The sequence below is a fragment of the Anguilla anguilla genome, chromosome 5, assembly GCF_013347855.1.
Source record: "Anguilla anguilla isolate fAngAng1 chromosome 5, fAngAng1.pri, whole genome shotgun sequence".
NCBI lineage: Eukaryota > Metazoa > Chordata > Actinopteri > Anguilliformes > Anguillidae > Anguilla > Anguilla anguilla.
Window position 1 is genome coordinate 56,653,981 of NC_049205.1, and position 20,067 is coordinate 56,674,047.

The 20,067-nt window shown below is 46.6% G+C and overlaps 1 protein-coding gene across 2 annotated transcripts; it reads right to left on the minus strand.

Annotated features, from left to right (window-relative positions):
• Window positions 1-359: 359 nt before the first annotated feature.
• Window positions 360-20,067, minus strand: LOC118227769 (cytoplasmic dynein 1 light intermediate chain 2-like). 2 transcript variants are annotated; one of them, XM_035418633.1, is made up of 13 exons: window positions 19,922-20,067; window positions 19,024-19,097; window positions 18,017-18,133; window positions 17,236-17,466; window positions 10,088-10,254; window positions 8,959-9,052; window positions 8,458-8,593; window positions 8,068-8,179; window positions 7,883-7,942; window positions 6,457-6,498; window positions 5,283-5,400; window positions 4,499-4,657; window positions 360-3,864 (listed from the first exon to the last, which is right to left on the minus strand). In XM_035418633.1, the coding sequence occupies exons 1-13, from the start codon at window positions 20,056-20,058 to the stop codon at window positions 3,848-3,850; spliced, it is 1,464 nt and encodes a 487-aa protein (XP_035274524.1). In that variant the 5' UTR covers window positions 20,059-20,067; the 3' UTR covers window positions 360-3,847. The 2 variants fall into 2 exon arrangements, with proteins under 2 accessions (XP_035274524.1, XP_035274523.1); XM_035418632.1 differs by having other exon boundaries at window positions 360-3,869.

Consider the following 20,067-nt stretch of genomic DNA (forward strand, 5'->3'; position numbering starts at 1 on the left):
TATTATTGCATTGTTTGCTTCGTAGCCTACACGCCCATTCCCATGGTGACATTAAAAGTGTCACACGATTGGAACCCTTTCACTTTCCTAAAGGTGCAAGTCAGCTTCTTTGTAAAATCAGCCTCTTGAAAACGCAGAATTATCCCTGCCCAATAACACGTTGGCTACGGATATGTTTGTATTTTAAAAAGTGTATTCTTCACGAGTATGGTATGCTTAAATGGGTACCATGAACAGGGGAGAACGTGCTCATCACCTATCCTACTGTTAGGAGAAAATGCACTAGCAAACCAAATAGCTCACCACAAGTCGGAAAACCAAATACAAATTGTCAAAATAATGAGGACAGACAACGGAAATCTGTAGTCTTGATTCATTTTTATTGAAGCCAGGACTGAGAAGGCGCGTGTCCTTATCTTCGCCGGCTGTAAAAGCAAGATTCCGCATGACAGCAAAACGCATCAGGTTAAAGGCTCACAATCGGACCCATTCGGATATACTCAGTACATAGCCTAAATGCAGTCAAAAAAGATATTCAAATCTTGTACAAAAGGACTGTAAGCTAAAGCTTTATTTTTTTCTCCAAGTTTCTTTCTTTTTTTTTGTTACAAAGCAGTATGCATATATGCACTTATGATTTTGCAGCAAAGTGTAGTCAACTGAAATTAAAGTCTTTACAAAGCCTGTTGTTCAGTACACTTAAAACAACCAAACCCAATCAATGAAAAAAAAGAAAAGATGAAGTGCACATTTCAATTCAAGCAGCATGGGTGTAGTTTTATTTGAAGTTGTTGCCAAACATACAGATGCCTTATATGGTAGCCAGATTTAATTCTTTATCCAATGCCTCGCTTTCTTGGGGAAAAATATGAAACTCCGGCAGACCCGGTGGACCCGCACACCATTTATTTTTGTTTTGTTTTGCAGTTAGCACTATTCAGGAAACTGATAACTCGGTGAAGTAGGCGAGCTGAACTTCTCACACACCCGGCCCCGGTAGTAATGCTTGCTGACAAAAGTAACCCGGGAGGTGCGTCGAATTCAGACCCGGCGGTGGTGCACTGCCTGGAGCATCCACTTGTGTAAAACATGGCAAACTTATAAAAAAAGGACGGCATGACCTTCAAGCAGTAATAAAAAAAAAAAAGAAAAGAAAAATGGACTAAAGCTTCCTTGAGAGGTCAATAATTTCTGAGACAAGATAAGAGGCAAAGTTAAACTTCAGAGACTCTGGTTATTTAGACTGCAACATACACTGCTTTTTTGTGGATCTTGGGTTCCATGACAAGAGCATAATTTAAAACACTATGAGTAAATACTCCTAGCTTTCCAATATTGTGCTTTGAAATTAAGCAACAGCCTTTAGATGCTAATTTGTGCCTGGCTTTAGTGGTATATAAAACTGTTTCGCAACTGCTGAATTATAGGTCCAGACAGGTTTTTTCCTTTTCATTTTTACTTCCCCTTACAAACAAATCAGTTCATGCAACAAAGTAGACTTTGCACCTATTGTGGTCATGTGGTTTTCCCTTAAGAGCAAAACGATACAGAATTCAAACAACTCAGGTTTCCGGACTATGCCTACGTGCCACTGCAGTAACCACTAAACCTATTTCGGAATGATGGGTGCTTAAGGTATGAACAGGTGAGATTTTCACCAGCTGAACAGACGAGAGACTAGGCCTATTCTACGCAGAGAGAGTACAGCGATTATACGTCTTTGGTTCCAGGTTCCAAACCTCTGCATTTTCTTTTAACTTGTTTGTTGCCGTTTCAACTACTTACATCTTATAAACACCACTGTTCAGTCTCACCTGAAGGAAATCACTGACGAAGTAAGAGGGTTCATTTCAAGCACATCTTAAGTCAATATGTCTAAATTAGAAATGTCTACTTGGGTAATTCATTTTAGAAGTCCTGCAATTTCAAACCATGTTGGAAACATAATGTGCATGGATCCCAAATCCAATCCAGCTTTTTGAATTTCTGTATACTCCCTAACACATTTCAATAACTTACACAGTGAAAATGTGATATCGTAGTCATTATGAAAATTAAGACACACAGGACCGTTACTGTTAAACTGTAGATTTGGACTGGTCAGATTTATGAACAGTGATCAGCCTGGAGTACAGTCCAAAGATGACAAGGAGTGAGAAAATGACAAATTTTAAAACTTTAAACTGAGGGGACAGAGGCGTGTGCCCACTGTGCCAAAGTTAATCTGTGAACATTTAATCTTTTTTCCAATGACTGAATCGCATGGAAAGAGGGAATGTTTAATATCAAGTGCCGTAGTTTCATATTTAAAAATTTGATACTGGCAGAAGAACAAATCAAAAATTGAATTTACTTTTTTATATATATCGTGATTAGGTTTAGGAATACACTGATACTCCATTAAAACCATAATTACCTTGATCTGAATTTGGCCACGCAATGCTGAGACGAACACGCTTTGTGCGCTCTTCCTCAGGACATGGGCCATCCCTCATCACTCTCAAAGCTTCTAAAAACATGAGATTTGACAACTTTTTGGGCGACTCCTCGCTAGTTTAGAAAAAGAAGGCATGCTCTCCACTGCTCAGTCGAACAATTTCATCTAGGCCACAAAGTTAAAGAAAAAATGTCCTTAAAAACAATATTTAACAAAGACCACATAGCTGTAGTACAAAACCAAAAATATATATAAATTATTCGTTTAACAGAGCTGGAAAAAAAAAAAAACATTTGTACTAGTGCCATTGTTTCGGAAGCAAGCACCTCCACTATGACACTAACAGTACACTGCGCCAGGCACTTAGTTATAGCAGGTTAGACCCCGCCCCATCCGCATCCGAAATAATAGCCTTCAAACCTAAACTTTGCCACCTGACAATGATTTGAGATATTTCATAATTACGATTAATTAACTGCGTTCTACACAGAAACAACCAAAGCTAATGTTTTTTTTTCTTCTTTCCAATTAATTGCTTGTATTTACAGAATACTTACATCTACGCTGCCTTCGCTACTCCGGTCTTCAGTTTATCGTTAGATTCTGAACGATGCATATGCTTATATTCTGACGGTAAATCGTGTGCATTTTTGTCACGTTAGTGTCATGGCATAAATTGAGTTTTATATTAGTCAAGTAGCTAGGCGGATTTTCCTTTACAACATTTTAGTGAGAAAAAAAAAAGAAAACAAAAGGTTTGATTTATATATAAATACAACGGCATCATATATCGAACTTTTTTTTTTTTTTTTTTTACATACTACATACTTTAGCAAAAAGTCAATGTACTTTTCATTTTGAGTGAATACATTTAGAATTTTTGCTTTATCAATTATGCACGCCTCGGGGTTTGCTTTCCTTCCACGATACCGCTAAACAAGAAGCCAAGGCGCTTTCGAAGATGAAGTCAGCGGGTAAAATGTATTCAAAGCCGACCTAGTTTGGAGACGAGGGAATTTGGCCACTTCGCGGGAAGTGCACGCGCATTACATAATCCGATATGCCTTTCAAAAAATCGAGTCACGCCTTCACTTTCCTCTTCCAACATCCTTTGTCACCTTTCCACCACGAAAATACCCGTTAGCAGCTGGCCATATTCGACACTTTCACGCTTTCTGTTGCCGACTGATATACACATTGGGAATTTGGTCATATACAGAAATATATGCGTTTTCTTTTTTCTTTTTTTTGCTTTTTGTTTGCATTTTTGTCCATGTGCGGTTTCTTAATTGTGGTTTCAATGGACGATGCTGTGGATGAGTTCACGCCTCGTTCTCCGTCAGTGATGTGTTGTTGTCCGTTACCACGGAGTCTGGTTTGCGTGTCATTCTGTCCAGCTCGGCCTGGACATCAGTCAAAACCGGCTTCTGCCCTTAAAAAAAAAGAATGAAAAGACAGAGAGTAATTTCCTGTAGCGTCTGTTTGGGTCACCTGATAACCACCATGACTCATGATGATTGGCTGTTAGCGTGAACTGTGCACGTGCTGTTACATGCTCAGGCAACATGTGATGCAGCATGGTGAAGGCTGGCATGCACAACAATGAAATATTAAAAAGGTTAAATATTTTAAAAATGTGTGCATGCAAGCCCACGTTCTTTCCTCCTGTAAAGTAAAGCAGTATGAACACATGAGCCATGACAATGAATTAGCAAGCACTTTTGCTACGCTCAAAACAAACACAATAAACATGCGCCGAATGCTTCTGATTCAAATGAGGAGCACGGATCAGCAGCTGATGATGTCACTGTTGGGGAAGTGAAACGTTTAAACGACCGGTCCGCGCGCACAGCTTTTCAGAAGGTCCCGGGGCGCGGCGGGTCTGGACCCCTTCCCCTCCTGGATAAGAGGGGAAGGGCGATCTCCGGCGGTGTCTCTCGCTTTGGGGTGAGCGTGGCACTAAAACCAGACGAGGGCGTGGTGCAGAGGCCGGAGCGGCAGACCGCTAACACTGCTAGCATCGCTAGCGCCGCGCGCACGAGGCCCGGGGGGAGACCGTACCTGCTTTCTTGGCCGAGCCCTGCTGCACCCCTCCTCCTCCACCTCCTCCACCTCCTCCTCCTCCTCCTCCTCCCGTGCCAGGGCTCCCGGGGGCCCCCGTCTTTTTACTCAGCAGGCTGTTGAAGAAGTTGGCCAGGACACCCTCGTTTGCCGCGGCCCCTGAGAGACACAAACACACACACACACAGGCTCGCTTCAGGAAGTAGAACACACCCCCAGCACATACACACACACACCATCTGACTGCAACATGGCTGGAGGGGCTTTTGGCAATGGAGTGGCTTGTGTGGGGGGGGGGGGGGGGGGGCACAGTTTCCAACAATCCGATCTGTAGGGCCTGGAGAAGAGCTTTTGCCTGATTAACAGGGAAGCTGATAAAAAAGGTTTTTCATTTTCTTTTTTGGAGGAGGGGGGGGGGGGCATTCCCCACAATGCACAGCTACTCACGCTGGTCCGCAGCCAGCTCGCACGCTGGGCTTAATGATGGAGAACGTGTCAATATTTTTTCTGCAAACAGGCCTGGTGGAGGCGGTACTGTGGAATCTATTGTTCTGGGAACTGTTTCAACGGGTTCCACAGGGTGGCGATGTTTGCACAGGCAAGCACACTTGACACCCAAAACGCTTCCGCTCGAATAACAGCAGCTTCTCACAAACCCTCCCTGTGCGACTGGCCAAGGTGCCCACGTGAGCAGCAGCTGATGCTGGTTTGTGAACTCCGACGGCACAGAGCTGGCCCTTTGGTTTTCCCAGTGTGTGTAATGTGGGTGAGTGAGCCGACTGACCCTTCATGTTGGGGTCCGGCTTCTTGACCGCAGTCATGGGCGAGACGCTGGCGACGTTGGCGGGGCCGCTGCGCCCCGCGGGCCGGGGGGATCCCGACGCAGTCCGAGCGGGAGACTCCTGAGGAACGGGCACGGGCGAGAGTTAGAACACACCCAATATACACACACGCACACACATACGCACACACATGCACACATATACACATGTACACTCGCACGCATACACACGCACACACACGCACGCACACATATACACTCGCACGCACGCGCACACACATACACATGCACGCATGCGCACGCACACACATATACACACAGACACACACACATGCACAAGCATACACACACGCAGAGACGCACACCACCCCACCCGTCCACTCACGCACACATGCGCGTGCACACTCTCTCTCACACACACACACACACACACAGCCGCAGACACGCAGTGTGCGCTGGAGGCATTATCTTCACGCACGCACAGTCCAGAGGCCCGCTAAAAACGATTAATAATCCCAGACATTTACACACACTCAGCATTATTGGTGCCGTTTCCAGGGGCAACCGGCTGCCTGCAGCTCTTCTCATAATTACACTGTAAAATTAGACGTTCGCATAAGAAGCCATTATGACTCCAATGTAATTCGCTGGGGTCCATATAAGCATATATACTGATCTCCTACGCCAGCGGCACAGAGAGGCCTTGGTCTCATTACTCTATAAATAGCCAAAACCGGAGCCCAATTCACCAGGAATTTTTACTGGTATTCAAATGTGGCAGCGTGATGTCAACTGAGGAAATAGCAGAGCTCCATATTAAAAGCTAACGAGCTACACTGAAAAAAGAAGGGAGACCAGCCCTGCGGTAGGGTTTTAAGACCGCTGCTTTAGCCATGGCGTCAGGCATCCAAGCTCTGCTCGTTACACTCTGCAGTGTAAACTATCACTTCCTGCAGAACCGCTGCCCTTAGCTGAATGCATTCAAGCGCTCTGTTTACGTCGCTCAGGATAAGAGCTTGTGCTCCATATGAAAGTAAGGTGAAGAAATGGTACGAGAATAAAGAAAGACGGTAAGAACACGAACATGTCTTTATTCGTTAGGCTATTCAATGTAAAGGCTGAAGCCCCTCAAGGTGAGCCTACCCTGTGGCTCCAGCATCACAGGGATTAAACTTACCGCTGCTCTTGTGGGGGTGGCAGGCTGCTTCGACAACAACGACTAGAGAAGGGAAGAGAAGAGAGATAATGAGCAATCTCAGGCAGCGTTGCTTTTACATGCAAAAAGTCTGCCTTACAAAAGTCATTTTTTTGCAGGCTGAATCCATGAAAGATAGGGGCAAGAGAGTGTTGTTTTCAATTATCTTGTTTCATCTTGGTTTCTGAATGTTATCTCCATTCTAGGTATGAAAAATTTCTAACTTAAAATGCACTGCATCAGAGTAAACATGACCAGAATCCTTTACAACTCTCAAAATCTGGTGACAAATAATGCAAAGTTCTCAACACAAACCAAAGTATCCAACATCAATCAAACCAGCTCATACAGAGTACACTAACATCAGAGATAAGAGAGAACAGCCACACCCGCTTCTTAGTGAGTAATGACCAGCACGTCATTTAGACCAGAGGACGGTGGGACATGTAGTCCAATCACACACGTTGCATCACCTGGACGTGTCTGCGGTGGCCACCATTAGCAGCACAGCAGCGTAGTTACTGTTCGACCGCAGGCGCACACACACACACACACACACACACAGGCTAGCAGTCCCAGGCCCTCACAGCAGGAGCGTTTGAGACAGCGGCCTCGCCTCAGGGATGGGTCTGCTGGGAGCAGCCAAACCCTCAAACGCGAAAAGCCAAAATCGACTCAGCGAACCCCCCGAGGCAAGAGGCCCACAAAACGTCTGAAGCGAGGCTCTCTGGCCAATTAGGGGGAGCACCGAAACGACTTCACTGGCTGCCCCATGCGAGCACGTCTGATAGAAACGGGCTTCTGAGGTCCTGGAGGAACTTATAAAAATGTAGCTGCTGCTCTTTGCTGTTCAAGCTTCTACACGTAGGGCAGGGAACCAAGAAACCTTTCTTGTGATGCCTGTGGAGGGTTTTCTAGTAACTTTTTATACTCCAGTAGTTTTTAATCCTCCAGTTATGAATGCCAGTCGTATCTATAAGCCTGTTCCACTGCTGTAAGACCCTCGATTGGAGAGAGCGTACACTAGCCTGTACGCCTTCTGAAAGGCACACAGCAGGATTTCCACTTCCGTTCACTCCGCGATCCAGCAGCGGTGCAGAGCACGAACTGCACAGCAGGCCCAGGCAGATCGCAAGCACGCAATCGACCAGAGGGGGCGCTACTGACCGGGACGCTATTGACATGGGAGTCTCTGCCAAAACGAGCAGTGGTCCTGTCACGCATTGGCGTGTACCACTGCACTAAGAACACATTCCTCAGCTAGTCCCTCAAAAGTCCCTTTTTTAATCTAGCTTAGCGAAAAATTCCTTGAGTTCCTGACAGGCGGCGAGGGGAGCGGCATGCCGTCTGAAGGCGTGTCCGTGCGCGAGGGGACCGGGCGCTGGGAGTCAGGTGACTCTGCGCTCACCTGCTGTTTCATGAGGAACACCTGCTCGTCCTCCGCGTTCACCTCTTTATCATGGACCAGCTGCCAGGCAGAGAGAGGGGGGGGGGGTTAGATAGAGTGGTATGAGGAGCAGTATGAGGTGGTGTCTGTAGCTGTGCATTACCAGGTGCAGTACGGACAGGATTGTCCATATCCTTCTCCCTCACCTTCCGAACGGGAGGCTTCGTGATGAAGTCTTCGAAGGGATCCTCTGGCTTAACCGTCGAGAAGTTTTCGTGCAGGATCCCGATCTTTTTATCGTTGTCCCAACCGGATGGACTATGGCAAATAAAATTTATTTTAAAAATCAGTAATACTGTATGTCATAAATATAAATTCACAAACAGAAATAAAAAACAAAACAAAATGTAAATAAAAAAAGTAATGAAAAAGTCCTACAGGCTAGCTATTCTATGGGCAGCTTTGTAGCCATCTTTAAAAATTTTTTACAGTGACCCCATCTGTTCATTTAAGTTACATTAATAAAGAACTTGATTGACGTTGAATGATGGCCCACATTCACAGTAACCTCAGGGACCGGCTGCAGGATCGCTTACATGAAGACCGCATCCTTCTCCACCACTAAGGCCGGGGTGGTGAGCTGGAAGTCGTACAGTTTGTGCACCATGTATTTGTACAGGAGGTCCAGGTTCTTCTCCTCTTTCACCGAGGTGTAGATCAAGGCAGCTCCATCTGAGAGGGGGTCAAGGGCAGCAATGGGACAGGGTGTGCCCAGTCAGAGAGAGCTAAACGGGGGGGGGGGGGGGGGGGGGGGGGGGGGGTTGGTAAGGCAGTGGCAGGTTAGAGAGAGCTGCTGAGGGGGGGGGGTTATTGGGGTTGGTGGGGCAGTAGCTGGTCAGACAGAGCTGTTCTGTAAGGTGTGGGGGGCAAACGCCGGTCAGAGAGAGCTGTTCTTTTGGGGGGGGGCTGCAGTAGCTAGTCAGACAGAGCTGTCCTGAGGGGGGGGGGGGGCAGACGCTGGTCAGAGAGAGATGTTCTGTAAGGTGTGGGGGGGTTGAAGTGAAGTGCTCTTTTCAGAGCGCTGAAGTGAAGGATACACTGTAAGCAGAATCGGCGGATGTGTGACTGGATGAAGTCGAAGTGCTCCTCCCTGTAGTCGTGCTCCTTCTCCAGCACGCTGACTGCGTCACACTGACCGGGGGAGAGGAGCAGCTCATTACAGCAGCACAGGAAAACACACACACACACACGCTTTTACAGGGTCTCACACGTAGTCTTCCTCTCTCACCACCCCTGCACCAGGTTCTCTCCCTCTCCCTCTCCCTCTCCCTCTCACCCCCTGACCCTCTCTCTCTCTCTCTCTCTCTCAGGAAACGCAGTCCCACTCTCTCCCACAGAAACACACTCTCCACACGGTGGGAACGGTGAGCGCGTGCAGCAGAGGCCTGAGCGGCGGGAGGCTCCTGTGGAGCACGCACAGGCCCACCGTCGCAGGGAGAGCACAGGAGTCAGCTCTGTCCTGTTCTGTCACCTGTGCTCACCCTTCCCACGCCCTCGCCCGTGAAAATCCTCACCAGTGTGAGTGTGACAGCACACGCCCATTTTTAATCAACATCCCCACCCCTTTCTAACCCAGCCGCACAGGTGAATCATCCACCTGCTACACCCACAGCTCTGCAGAGAAAGTCTGTCTTGAGCGTTTCAGTCCTGTGGAGACTTCCTGTAGTGAATCTAGTTTTTTTTAAATATCAGCTTGTTTTAGGTTACTTTTTGCTTGACATGTGAAACAGTCTAGCCACATTAGCAAATATTGAAATGTGTCAAACTGTCTCTCCTCAATGACAATCCTTTTAGTCTTATTTGGCAAAAAAAAAAAAAAATAGAAATAAAATAATTCTAAATATTTACAAAATACTTAAGACAGACTTATTTTGTGGTTTTTGCAGGGAGCTCAGTGGATTCAGCTCCACACTGGGACATATGGCTCTCCATTCTACTCTATGTGCAGTAAAAAGCCACTGAAAAAGTCAATTAGAAAACATGAAAATACACTGCACTGCCTCGGTCATCTTTATAAGGGAAGGATTGGCTGAAAGCAAAGGCCGTGTGTGTGTGTGTGTGTGAGACTGTCTGAAAGAGAGTACCTGTGTGTACCTGTGTGTATATACTGTACGTGTGTGTGTGTGTGTGTGTGTGTGTGTGTGTGCGTGCACGCGTGCCGCTCACCTTTGTGCAAACTATTAGCACTGGAATGCCCAGGTTGTGTGTGAGTACGTTCTCCCCCAGCGGCAGCACCACCTCCTCGTCCTCCGCCCCACCGGGAGGCCCCCGTCTCTGGGGAGAGCCCTGCGTCGCCTCCTCCGGCTCCGTGTACTCCTGGAAGTCCTTCACCACTACAGGGGAACCAGAGAGAAGGGGGGGGGGCCACACATCAGTACCATCACAGCCAATCAGTGAGCCTGCAGCCTGTGTTAAGTAAAGGAATAAAGGTGTTCTGGCATTAAACATTTAACCAGAGTATTCACGTAACCAGAGTATGCACTTAACCAGAGTACGCACTTAACAGGAGTATGTTGGATCCAATCAGGATCAGAACCAGCTGCAGAATACCTAGGAGTGTTCTTACATAGTGTAGTTATAAGGGATTGACAGAGCTCATTGATGAAGTCATTCCTAAGACAGGTAGCAGTAAGCAGTGGGATCAAAGCTCCTGATTACACAGAACCTGCTGTAGCTCAGATTAGCATAGAGGTGGTAAATGAACGACACGCCAGCACCTAGCCCTAAAGCTAGCAGGCAGCCTTTTGACAGTGACAGACAGAATTACTGTGTACGAAACAAGTCGTTCACATAATAAATTGCCGACTACTGAAAGAGAAGCAGGTAATTTGTGGCTTCAGATCAAAGCCTGCGCTGTTTTGGGGAAAGGTAAATGTCAGGGTATGATCACAGGCATGCACAGGCAAAACACTTAATCATTATGTCAGCATGAGCCTATAAAAACACTCTAAGTGAATCTGACAAATTCCTTCACGGAAAGCAAATTTCCAGCCAATGAGACACTGTCATAGCAGCAATATGCTGACATTGCTTTACTCTACACCATAAAATATGTTATGAACATAACCATTTTATTGCACAAGTGTGTGCATAGCAGATCAGAGTCTGGGAATTCACTTTCAGATTTATAGATATGGAAGAATGCACAAACAGCAAAAAAGCACTTTCTCCTGGTACCACAGCTTTGCAAACATATTCTGTAACCTTACTTTCAGAAGATTGTTTGGCGGTTGCATCCATATAATTAAAGTGCAGGTGACCAGACCCCTGGCAAAAACAACCATTCCCACACATCACAGTGACAGATAAGTGCTGATATCACTTGCTAACCGGCATAAGGGTGGCAAATCGGCTCTTGTAGACTCTCACAGGGAAAGCACCGCTTCTCATACGGCACAATAAGCCAGCGGCCTTGAGGTCTTTTCTCCGCGTTTGAAATGACACACGCGTGAGTCACCGCCCGCTTTCCTCCGGCCGGCGAACATTCGCCGCCGCAAAAAAAACAGGTTTGTCCAAGGCGCCGCAGTCGCCGTGGCGAGAGTCACAAAAGCGGGTGGACGGGCGGGAGGACGGCGAGCTCGGCCAATCGCCCGTCAGATATTCATAGCCAGAAGGGCGTGTGTGTACGAGCCAGGAGGAGGAAATGTGCAAGTGTGTGTGTGTGCAGCACACAAACGGCAGGGGCTGGATGGGTTGCCTTGGCTTGCCCTGATTCACTGCACGCTCACAGAGCTCTGGTCGATGGGTGATTTGGGAACAAGCAGTAGAACCTCTGTCGCTAGGTGAACCTGCTCCTCTGCTATCCAATCAAAAATAAGACGGTCAACTGTCTCCAAGCTGTAGCCTATGGGAGCTGTGACCGCACTGGGCACCAGGTACCAGGCCCCAGGGGGGCTGAGAAGTGCCAGCAAATAGCATGCTTCAACCCAGCATTCCAATGCAGCCATTGGCCAGGCTATAATTGGAGCATGATACCAGCTTTATATTGCTGTGCTAGTCCACACAAAGCCCCAATAAACCAGGAAGGCACATTCTGACCTCCAGGCAAAAAACAAAATCACCGATCCAAGACCAGCTCACCCAACCTTAGTCCTGGGCCTAAGATTGCATAAAACCAGCTGAAACTGATCCAGAGTCAGCACTCAGGGGCAGTGGGCCTACGCCAAATAAAGGCTTTGGTGACAGCGCAGCACGACGGGATTGGGTGTTCAGACTGCGCCGCGGCAGCTCACCTCTTCCCAGGCAGCAGCCACAAAGTATGTCACCACAGCCCAGTATCCATGGGAACGGGAGGGCTGCACTTCCTGTGAAACCTGAGGAATGCTGTAAGGATGTCCAGGAGGGTCACTGGTGCACCATTCTGTCTCTCAGTGAGGCACGCTTCCCCTGAAACACCAGCCCCTCTGATATAAACACCATCTGAGCACATCTGTGGTACTACACCAGGCGATACCAGCCTACACCACAGGGGGGACTGTGGAGCTGTTATAAGAGATAAACTAGGCCAGGGCTGCCCAACCCTGCTCCAGGAGATCTACTGTCCTGTAGGTTTTCACTCCAACCCTAACAAAGCACACCTCATTCAGCAACTAGAGATCTTGGTGAGCTGCTAAATAGAAGAATAGAGTGTGCCACATTGGTGTTGATGTGAAAACCTACAGGGTGGTAGATCTCCACAATGCAAAGTCAAATGGCTATTTATTTAAAAAAATTAATATTCCAGGCCACTCAACAGTTCAGATGACAGAAGCAAGCAGGTTCACCTTCAAATGGCTCTTAATGTACCAATAGGTTTGCCCAAATAAATACTCCATGGATCAAGTCTTTCTTTGAATATTAAGATCCTTTGGAGCAAGCAGGCAAATTCTGACAGTGTTTTACAGCTCTGCAATTGAGTGCATACTGCATCATGTAGACACTGGCTGGTATAATAGCCTCACAGAATGACTCAAATCAGAGCTATTCAGACTCCTTAAAGTGTGCTCTAAGATTGTGGGGGAGTCTGGCAGATATTTCAAAGGAAGTGCGGTAAGACAAAGAAGAGAATAATATCACCAATGACACCTCGAGTGTGTTACATAATGAGTTTCAGCTTATGACATCACAGAGGCAATATGGAGTCCTGCGGTACAGACGCATATGATTCAAGCGCTCTTATCTCAGAATCCATTTAAATCATGAATGCAAGGTCCAATGATGTGATTTCAATTTGACGGTGAAGGGAGGGGTTGAATCATGGAGACAGGCACGTGGAAGTAACACAGTCATGTTTTGTGTCGATGTATCCGGCTTTCACGTTTGTGGCTATGTGAAACGGAGCCGCTTTAAAATGCCAGATACATTTCTGTGCAATCAGACAACTGAGTATGATCAGATCGCACAGCCCAGGTCATGTGACCCGTACAGCTTCCCTTCCCAAGATCAGACCCGTCTGAGGCCCAGCTCAACTCTGAGGACCTCCCTTTCATTTCTACCTCCTGTAACTTCACTCAAAGTTCCTTTCCATGGCAACAGCCTTTACCCTTTGACAGGCACCACAGTTAAAACCCAAGTAGGCCCATTTTGGGAGGAACCGGGCCATTCAGAATCCACGCATGAGAATGAAAAAGGAAAATAATGCTCGAGTTGCTTTTTTATTTCGTTTGGAGGCACAAAGCTCTTGAGTGTTAAGTGTGATGCCCCCACAGTCATTAAACACTCAATAAGGCCTTATATGAGACTGATGAGCGTGACCACCAGGCCCTGCAGGAAGATGCCACCTCCCTGCCGAAAACAGCGCTGTCCTTTATCTGCACGGCCGGTGGCAGAGTCACATGGCTTTGTTTCTGGCTTCATTGTGAGCTTGTTGCACACACATGGGACGTCCTGGCCTGATATTTCATAAAACTTTCGCTTTGTTACAGGAGCTGCTGATGCAAACGGGGAAATCCAAATGTGAATCTGTCACCATAATTACTCCTGTGTTATTGCCCACAATGAAGTCAGGAGGTTAATCAATAACCCATCAGTGTTAAAAGAAAAAATCCATATGCATATAAACTAAATCAAAAATTATATAGATTTATTATTTTATTTTCAATCATACATACAATCTGCATACTATCGCATTAAAAATAAGGAACAACATGCGCATTTAACAAAATAGGATTTTATCCTAAAAAGAATAGTTTCAGTGATGTCCTAAATTTGTATGGATGCAATGGGACGATCCAGGTAGCTTACACTGAACTCCGCTTTCTGTAGCACAATAAACAAAGGACTTCATTTGACCACAACGGGATTGGGCAACAGTCTGGTCACAAGACGGTATCCATTTTCCATGGAACTGTCTACCGTCTGTCATCCGGAACGGCTCAACAGGACCTGCACTGCCACAGTTAGTTTCCATCCACCTACTGCTACTGCTGTGCAAACATAGGTGGTGCCTAAACACATCACAGTGCATTCACTTCCATGTAGATTATTACTACAGTAATGTTCAGTTCATTTACACGATAGCCATGGTTATAAGGCAAGGTTTGTACGGTCACACTGCTCTCTGTACTTTAAAGTCGATTTTGGTAAGAACTCCCCGTGAGATCCCTGTCACTCATATGGCCGGTCGACAGCCATGTCACAAGATAATAGTATATAAAGTTGTCATCTTTACGCATACATCACTGTGTAGTGAACACAGCATACATTTAAGCCAGCCAGGACTACAATAAAGCCAATTCTCATCTCTCAAGAACTGTCCATTCAACCACCGCATTAGAAGATCAATTACTCCTTATTAATACATTAATAATTACACCCTTTATGTAATATACAGATAATATACAGCTGAACCAAGGATGTTGGCTAGTCCCCAAAAAGCAGGGAGGCAGCACTTCACCTCAAAAGACTTCCTGTACAAATGGGGTATAAATGTGACACAAGGACATTTCTGCAACCCCCCCCCCCCCCCCAGTACAGAGTGAATACTGTAACTTAGAGCCCTGAATCACACTTAAAGCCTCGTCTATATTTGCTCAGCCAGACGCATGCCCGTGCTGACGTAGCAGGAGATCACTCCAATTGGCCGGTCTGGTTTCAGCGAGGACGACACTGACGCAGCACTCCCAGTGCCCAGAGCATCGGCCATGCAACGTCCTGTAAGACTTAATGGAGTGTGATGTAACTTCCTGTCAGCCCCTTGTAGCTCAAAGGGCTCAAAGCCAGGGACAGAAATAGCGCGCTCACCCACAGCAGCTTCGGCCATTGCGGGTCTTCCCGGACGCGGTTCTGTACTGACTGGAAGCCACTCATGGGCTTCTTTCACACAACGCTAACTTAACGCTAACTGCTTCTGGGAGAAACCGGAATGCCTTAATCCACTGCCCATTTGAATGATATTTCAATACTGTCCTTGATTAGGCCTACAATGCGAGGAAAAATGGACCTCTATCTATGTAAAAAGCTGTCTCTGGGTGCAAGCAGAAGTTAAACCGCAAGTAATTTCACAGTAGTAGGTGGGGCTTGCACTATCTTCGACAGTTTGCCAAACGTTCCGCGAGGCTTGCTGTATATATCTATACTCCTACAGATAACCGCCAGGGAACCTTTGGTCACTACGCTGAGAAATCGGGACTCTTTTATAAAGAGGGCGTGTTTTTTTAGCGGAGTGAGACATAGTGTGTGCTGTGGTCCACTCGACTATGGATTTAAACTTTGTGGAGGAATACTGCTGCACACCGATTACGCAGGCTCGGTCCAGTTTAGCGTATTTCAGTGAGCTGGCGAACATCTGGCCCAGCGTGAAGGGTGTCGCCTGGCCTCGATTTCAAAAGCTTAAAAGGCTAAAAAAAAAAAAAACCACTGCTGGTATTTTTGAATGTGAAACCACAGCAACGCAGTGAAAAAACAGAAACACTGAGCAGTCGACAGAGAACTTCCCCTTCCTCTTTCTTGCACAGGGGTCAAGTTTCTCACCAGGACTGTGGGCATTAACCCCTTGTGCGCAGTGAACTTGCACTGCACTTCCGCTTCAATAATTAAAACCCTTTTAAACAGTAAGCCACCGCGAAATCAACTGCGTCCAAATCCTTGTACGGAACTAACTTTGAAAGTTAAATTTAAACAAAGCTTTGAATGATTTTCCAAGTTCATTCCTCGCACTTTCAAACTGACACATGTCCTGGGGTCAGGCACACGCACAACCTTGACTTGCTTTATCACAACACTCCCAACTCCTGGGACTCTTCAGAAGGTATTTTTGGTTGGCCTTTTTCTCTGAGCACCTCGGGGGGGAGACTGAGCATGCAAAGCCAAAGCACAAACAGCCAGTTCATAAGTCAGGCCTGTTATTTTCAAAATCTAGAAAAGAAACAATAAGACATTTAGAGCAGAACATTCCAGAGAATTCCGCTGTACTCTGTACTGACCTCCCAGCTAAGAACAGTTTAAATAATCTCGCTCTCTCTCTTACACGGCACAACATGGACGGCGGAAGGCTTGTGCTGTGTGACTTCCCATTTTCTATTCCCCTCCACTGCACCTAATGACATCATTACATTACATTACATTACATTATAGGCATTTAGCAGACGCTCTTATCCAGAGCGACGTACAACAAGTGCATAGGTTTCATGATGTAGAGGCGCAAAAGAAACACTAGAGTGAAGTCAGACTGCACAGACTCCAGATCTGCTGTCTAGCCGGCCACGCCCCTCAAAGGTTTCCACGGTGATGGCCGACAAGTCACCATGAAGAACAAAAGGGCCTGGTTCCACCTGTAGGTGCACGTTACAGAAAGCAGGACCCTGGACCTCTTGCATGTATACCAGACTGCTTGCCCCTGGAACTCACACCCAATCAGTGAACTCTGAACATCCCAGCTCAAGAGCCAAATTTCTTGGCAGGCACTCGCCTGGTCCTTCCTGGTGAAGTATCACAAGATGCAACAACAGACCAATGATGCTCAGTGATGCTCAACATGACGCGGTCCATTTAGCGCTATACCGTTATGCATACAGCCTGAGTCATTAAAGCGCACCAGGCATTGCCAGACCTTGATTTGGCTTGCAGGCCTGTGAAATCTCTTCACACTTCTAATGAGGAAACCGCTTGACTTCCGCTTCACTGTCCTGCCATGAAAGTGATAGACTGCCCGGTCTTCAGCCAGCCACCTCTCTAAGGCACCAAAATCAAATAGCAGCTCACACCAGCCAGCTATTCTACTCCCACTAAGCCGTGTGAGTAAGTCAGGCCATGGAGGACAACACCGGGCCCCAGAGCGGGCTGGAGCGCGGACAGCCGCGCGGGGGGGGGGGTCGTCGAGCGCCCCAAAAACTCACTCTTCTGCTCCATGGCCCTCATCTCCTCCGGCGGGACCTTCAGCCGGTCCACGTGGTCGCGCAGCACGCCCGCCCACTTCCGCAGCGACTCCATGATGGTCCAGGGCCGCGACATGTCCGCCACGAACACCGCCAGCGTGTCCTGCAGCGACTCGGCCGACACGGCGAACTTCAGCAGGCCCTTGTGGTACAGGTCCCCGTCCAGGATCCACACGCTGCAGCGCGTCAGGTCTACGGGGGGGGGGAAACAGATCGTTATTTGGGGCAAGCAAATTTAAAATGCATACAAAACACTAGCCAGTCAGCTGCTATGGACTGCTGGGTTGACGCCTCGCTGGAACTCATCCTTGACAGGTCTTTGCCGGTGAACACCCATGTATGTAAACAGGTCCTTGGACCCGAGCCAGCTCAGCGAGATGTGAAATTTCAGCTAGTCTCTAGAAGAGACCTTCGCAGTCAAACCTGCGGATGACTCGGCAGGTAAAATTCACACACAGCTTTGAAAATCAACAGCATCACATCTGTGAAAGGGAGTGGAATTTTCCATCGGCTGGAAGGTAAAAGGATTCGGGTTCCCTTAACCCTCCCACACCACGGACTGACTCACCATTGACAGCTTGAGAATTTCTCTTCTGTGGGACACTTTAATAAAGTTATGGGCCGACAAGCCATTTAGAAAATCAAACCAGAAAACCAACTTACTTGTTCCACTTAGCTTTTGCACCACAGCTAATTTTTTCCCCCCTCTCAAACAAACTGGAAAAAAGACGCCTTAACGTACCATCTCGGTCTTCGTCGTGAACGTTCAGGTACTGGTACTCCAAGCCCCGCCCTTTCTTATTGTGTTCCGCTCCTTGGAGCTTCGCCATGATCGTCGTCTTTCCTGAGCCATCCTCGCCTGTGGGGAGCACGAATACTGCGCTGAAGGAGCCTCCACACTGACAACGAGGAAAGGCCTCAAGCCACTGGTCACAAGCATGGGTCTCCCAAATCACACATCCACTATGTGCTGTGCGTTGTTCATTTAAAACAAAATACGCAGGGGCCCAACCTGGGTTTGGACTCATGAGTTAATGTGGGCAAGGCAAAAAGGGAATCGGAATAAAACTGTTCATTACTTCGCCAGTGAACAGTAGCTGGTACTCGCTGCGTTTATGTACAAGCAATACAAAGTGCACAGGGGAGAATAAACATTTCTGAAATAAAAGTCAAACGGCTATCATCGGGCTACATATAGCAAGTAGTGTTAACAGGAATAACAAAGCCAGGAACAGGATAATGTTCAGCACTATTACAGTACCCTATTTTCTGCTTTTTACCATTTAAAAACATATCTGTTTCCAGAAGCCAATAAACACATTAGTCCACTGGTCTGAGGTTTTTAAAAATACTTTCTAACAGTGTGTGAAGTATTGGCAGTGTATATTTCTCCCCAGTCATAAGACACAAGGGGTAGCTAAAAGGTAAAAAGATATATATTTATTTTGATTTGCAAATGTGACATTTCCTGCTATCTGCAATATATATATATACATATAATTTGAAATATAATTGATATACGTGTGTGTAGGCCTACATATAAATACACATAGTGCAGACAGGAATCATCAGTCAGGCCAATGGACTAAGTAACTGATACCGTGCTGTAATGAATGAGTATTTTAGGACTGATGATATAACGCCAGTTTTTATGTAATCGCAATGGCTTACGGACATGCCATTTGATACAAAGCATTACAGTGAGATGACAAGACGTTTAAGATTCCGGTGGTTGGACTTCACACTTACCGAAAACCAAAATATTTTTCCCAGATGGTAATTTGGAACTGGACCGGGTGGAAACTTCGCTTAGAATAGAGGACCTAAAGTAACAGCGAGACTGCATTAATAATAGATAGCCTGACATTGATTCTCCGTTCACATGACTCCGCAGAATTAATCCACCAGCAAAGCAAGCAAAAATAAATATATATTCTAAAACTATTTTTTACATTTTACAACATTAAGACAGTATTGTTCAAGTACACAATAACACCGGGCTTTTCTTTTCAAGTGCTCGCTAGACATTGCTTTTTGACAGCGAGCTAGCTAACTTACATTAGCCACCTAACGCTAACGTTAGCTAAAAAGACAGCAAAGAATATGCTTGGCAGCGTACGCCAAAACAATAACATTAGCTTGCTAGCGACCGGCATCCTCGTGTGCCTGTACCAAGATATCCTCAATGTGAAAAATGAACAAGTGTTGGAATATAAAGAAACGTTACACATTTTATTATTTGACTGATCTTCAGGCCCGTGCTTTGTTGGCAGGGACCAGCCCAGCTAGCCAGTTCGACCGATGGGAAGAAAACCTGGATTTCTAACTGCTAGCATGCTAGGTTATACACTAGCTACGGACATTGCAAAGTAAGCTATATACCCAGCTAATATCTCACAGTATTCGCCATGGATTTGCAGCCCGAGACCCTGTGCGTCGTTGCTGTATTCCTCTTTAGAGGCTCGGTTAGAAAGAAACCTTTGTCTACTGACAGCTAGCTAGTTAACGTCCACTGGCGATACAGTTTGGAAGACATCCCCGGCCGGTTTGAGAAATAGGATGCCCCAAGACTCCCGGAATGACAAAGCAGGATTGCCACGCTGTACTTAACAAAAATACAGTATTAGTGGGGATTACTGGTACTTGCCACAAGTTCTGTCCTTCTTCATCCTCATTACTATTTTCTAGGGTGTCGCCAGCCCCGGCTGCGCCCAGGAGCTTCTTCTCCAGCACGGGAGCCATCTTGTTACTGTAGCCACAAAGAGAGGCATCACCTGGGCGCATTAAGGACCC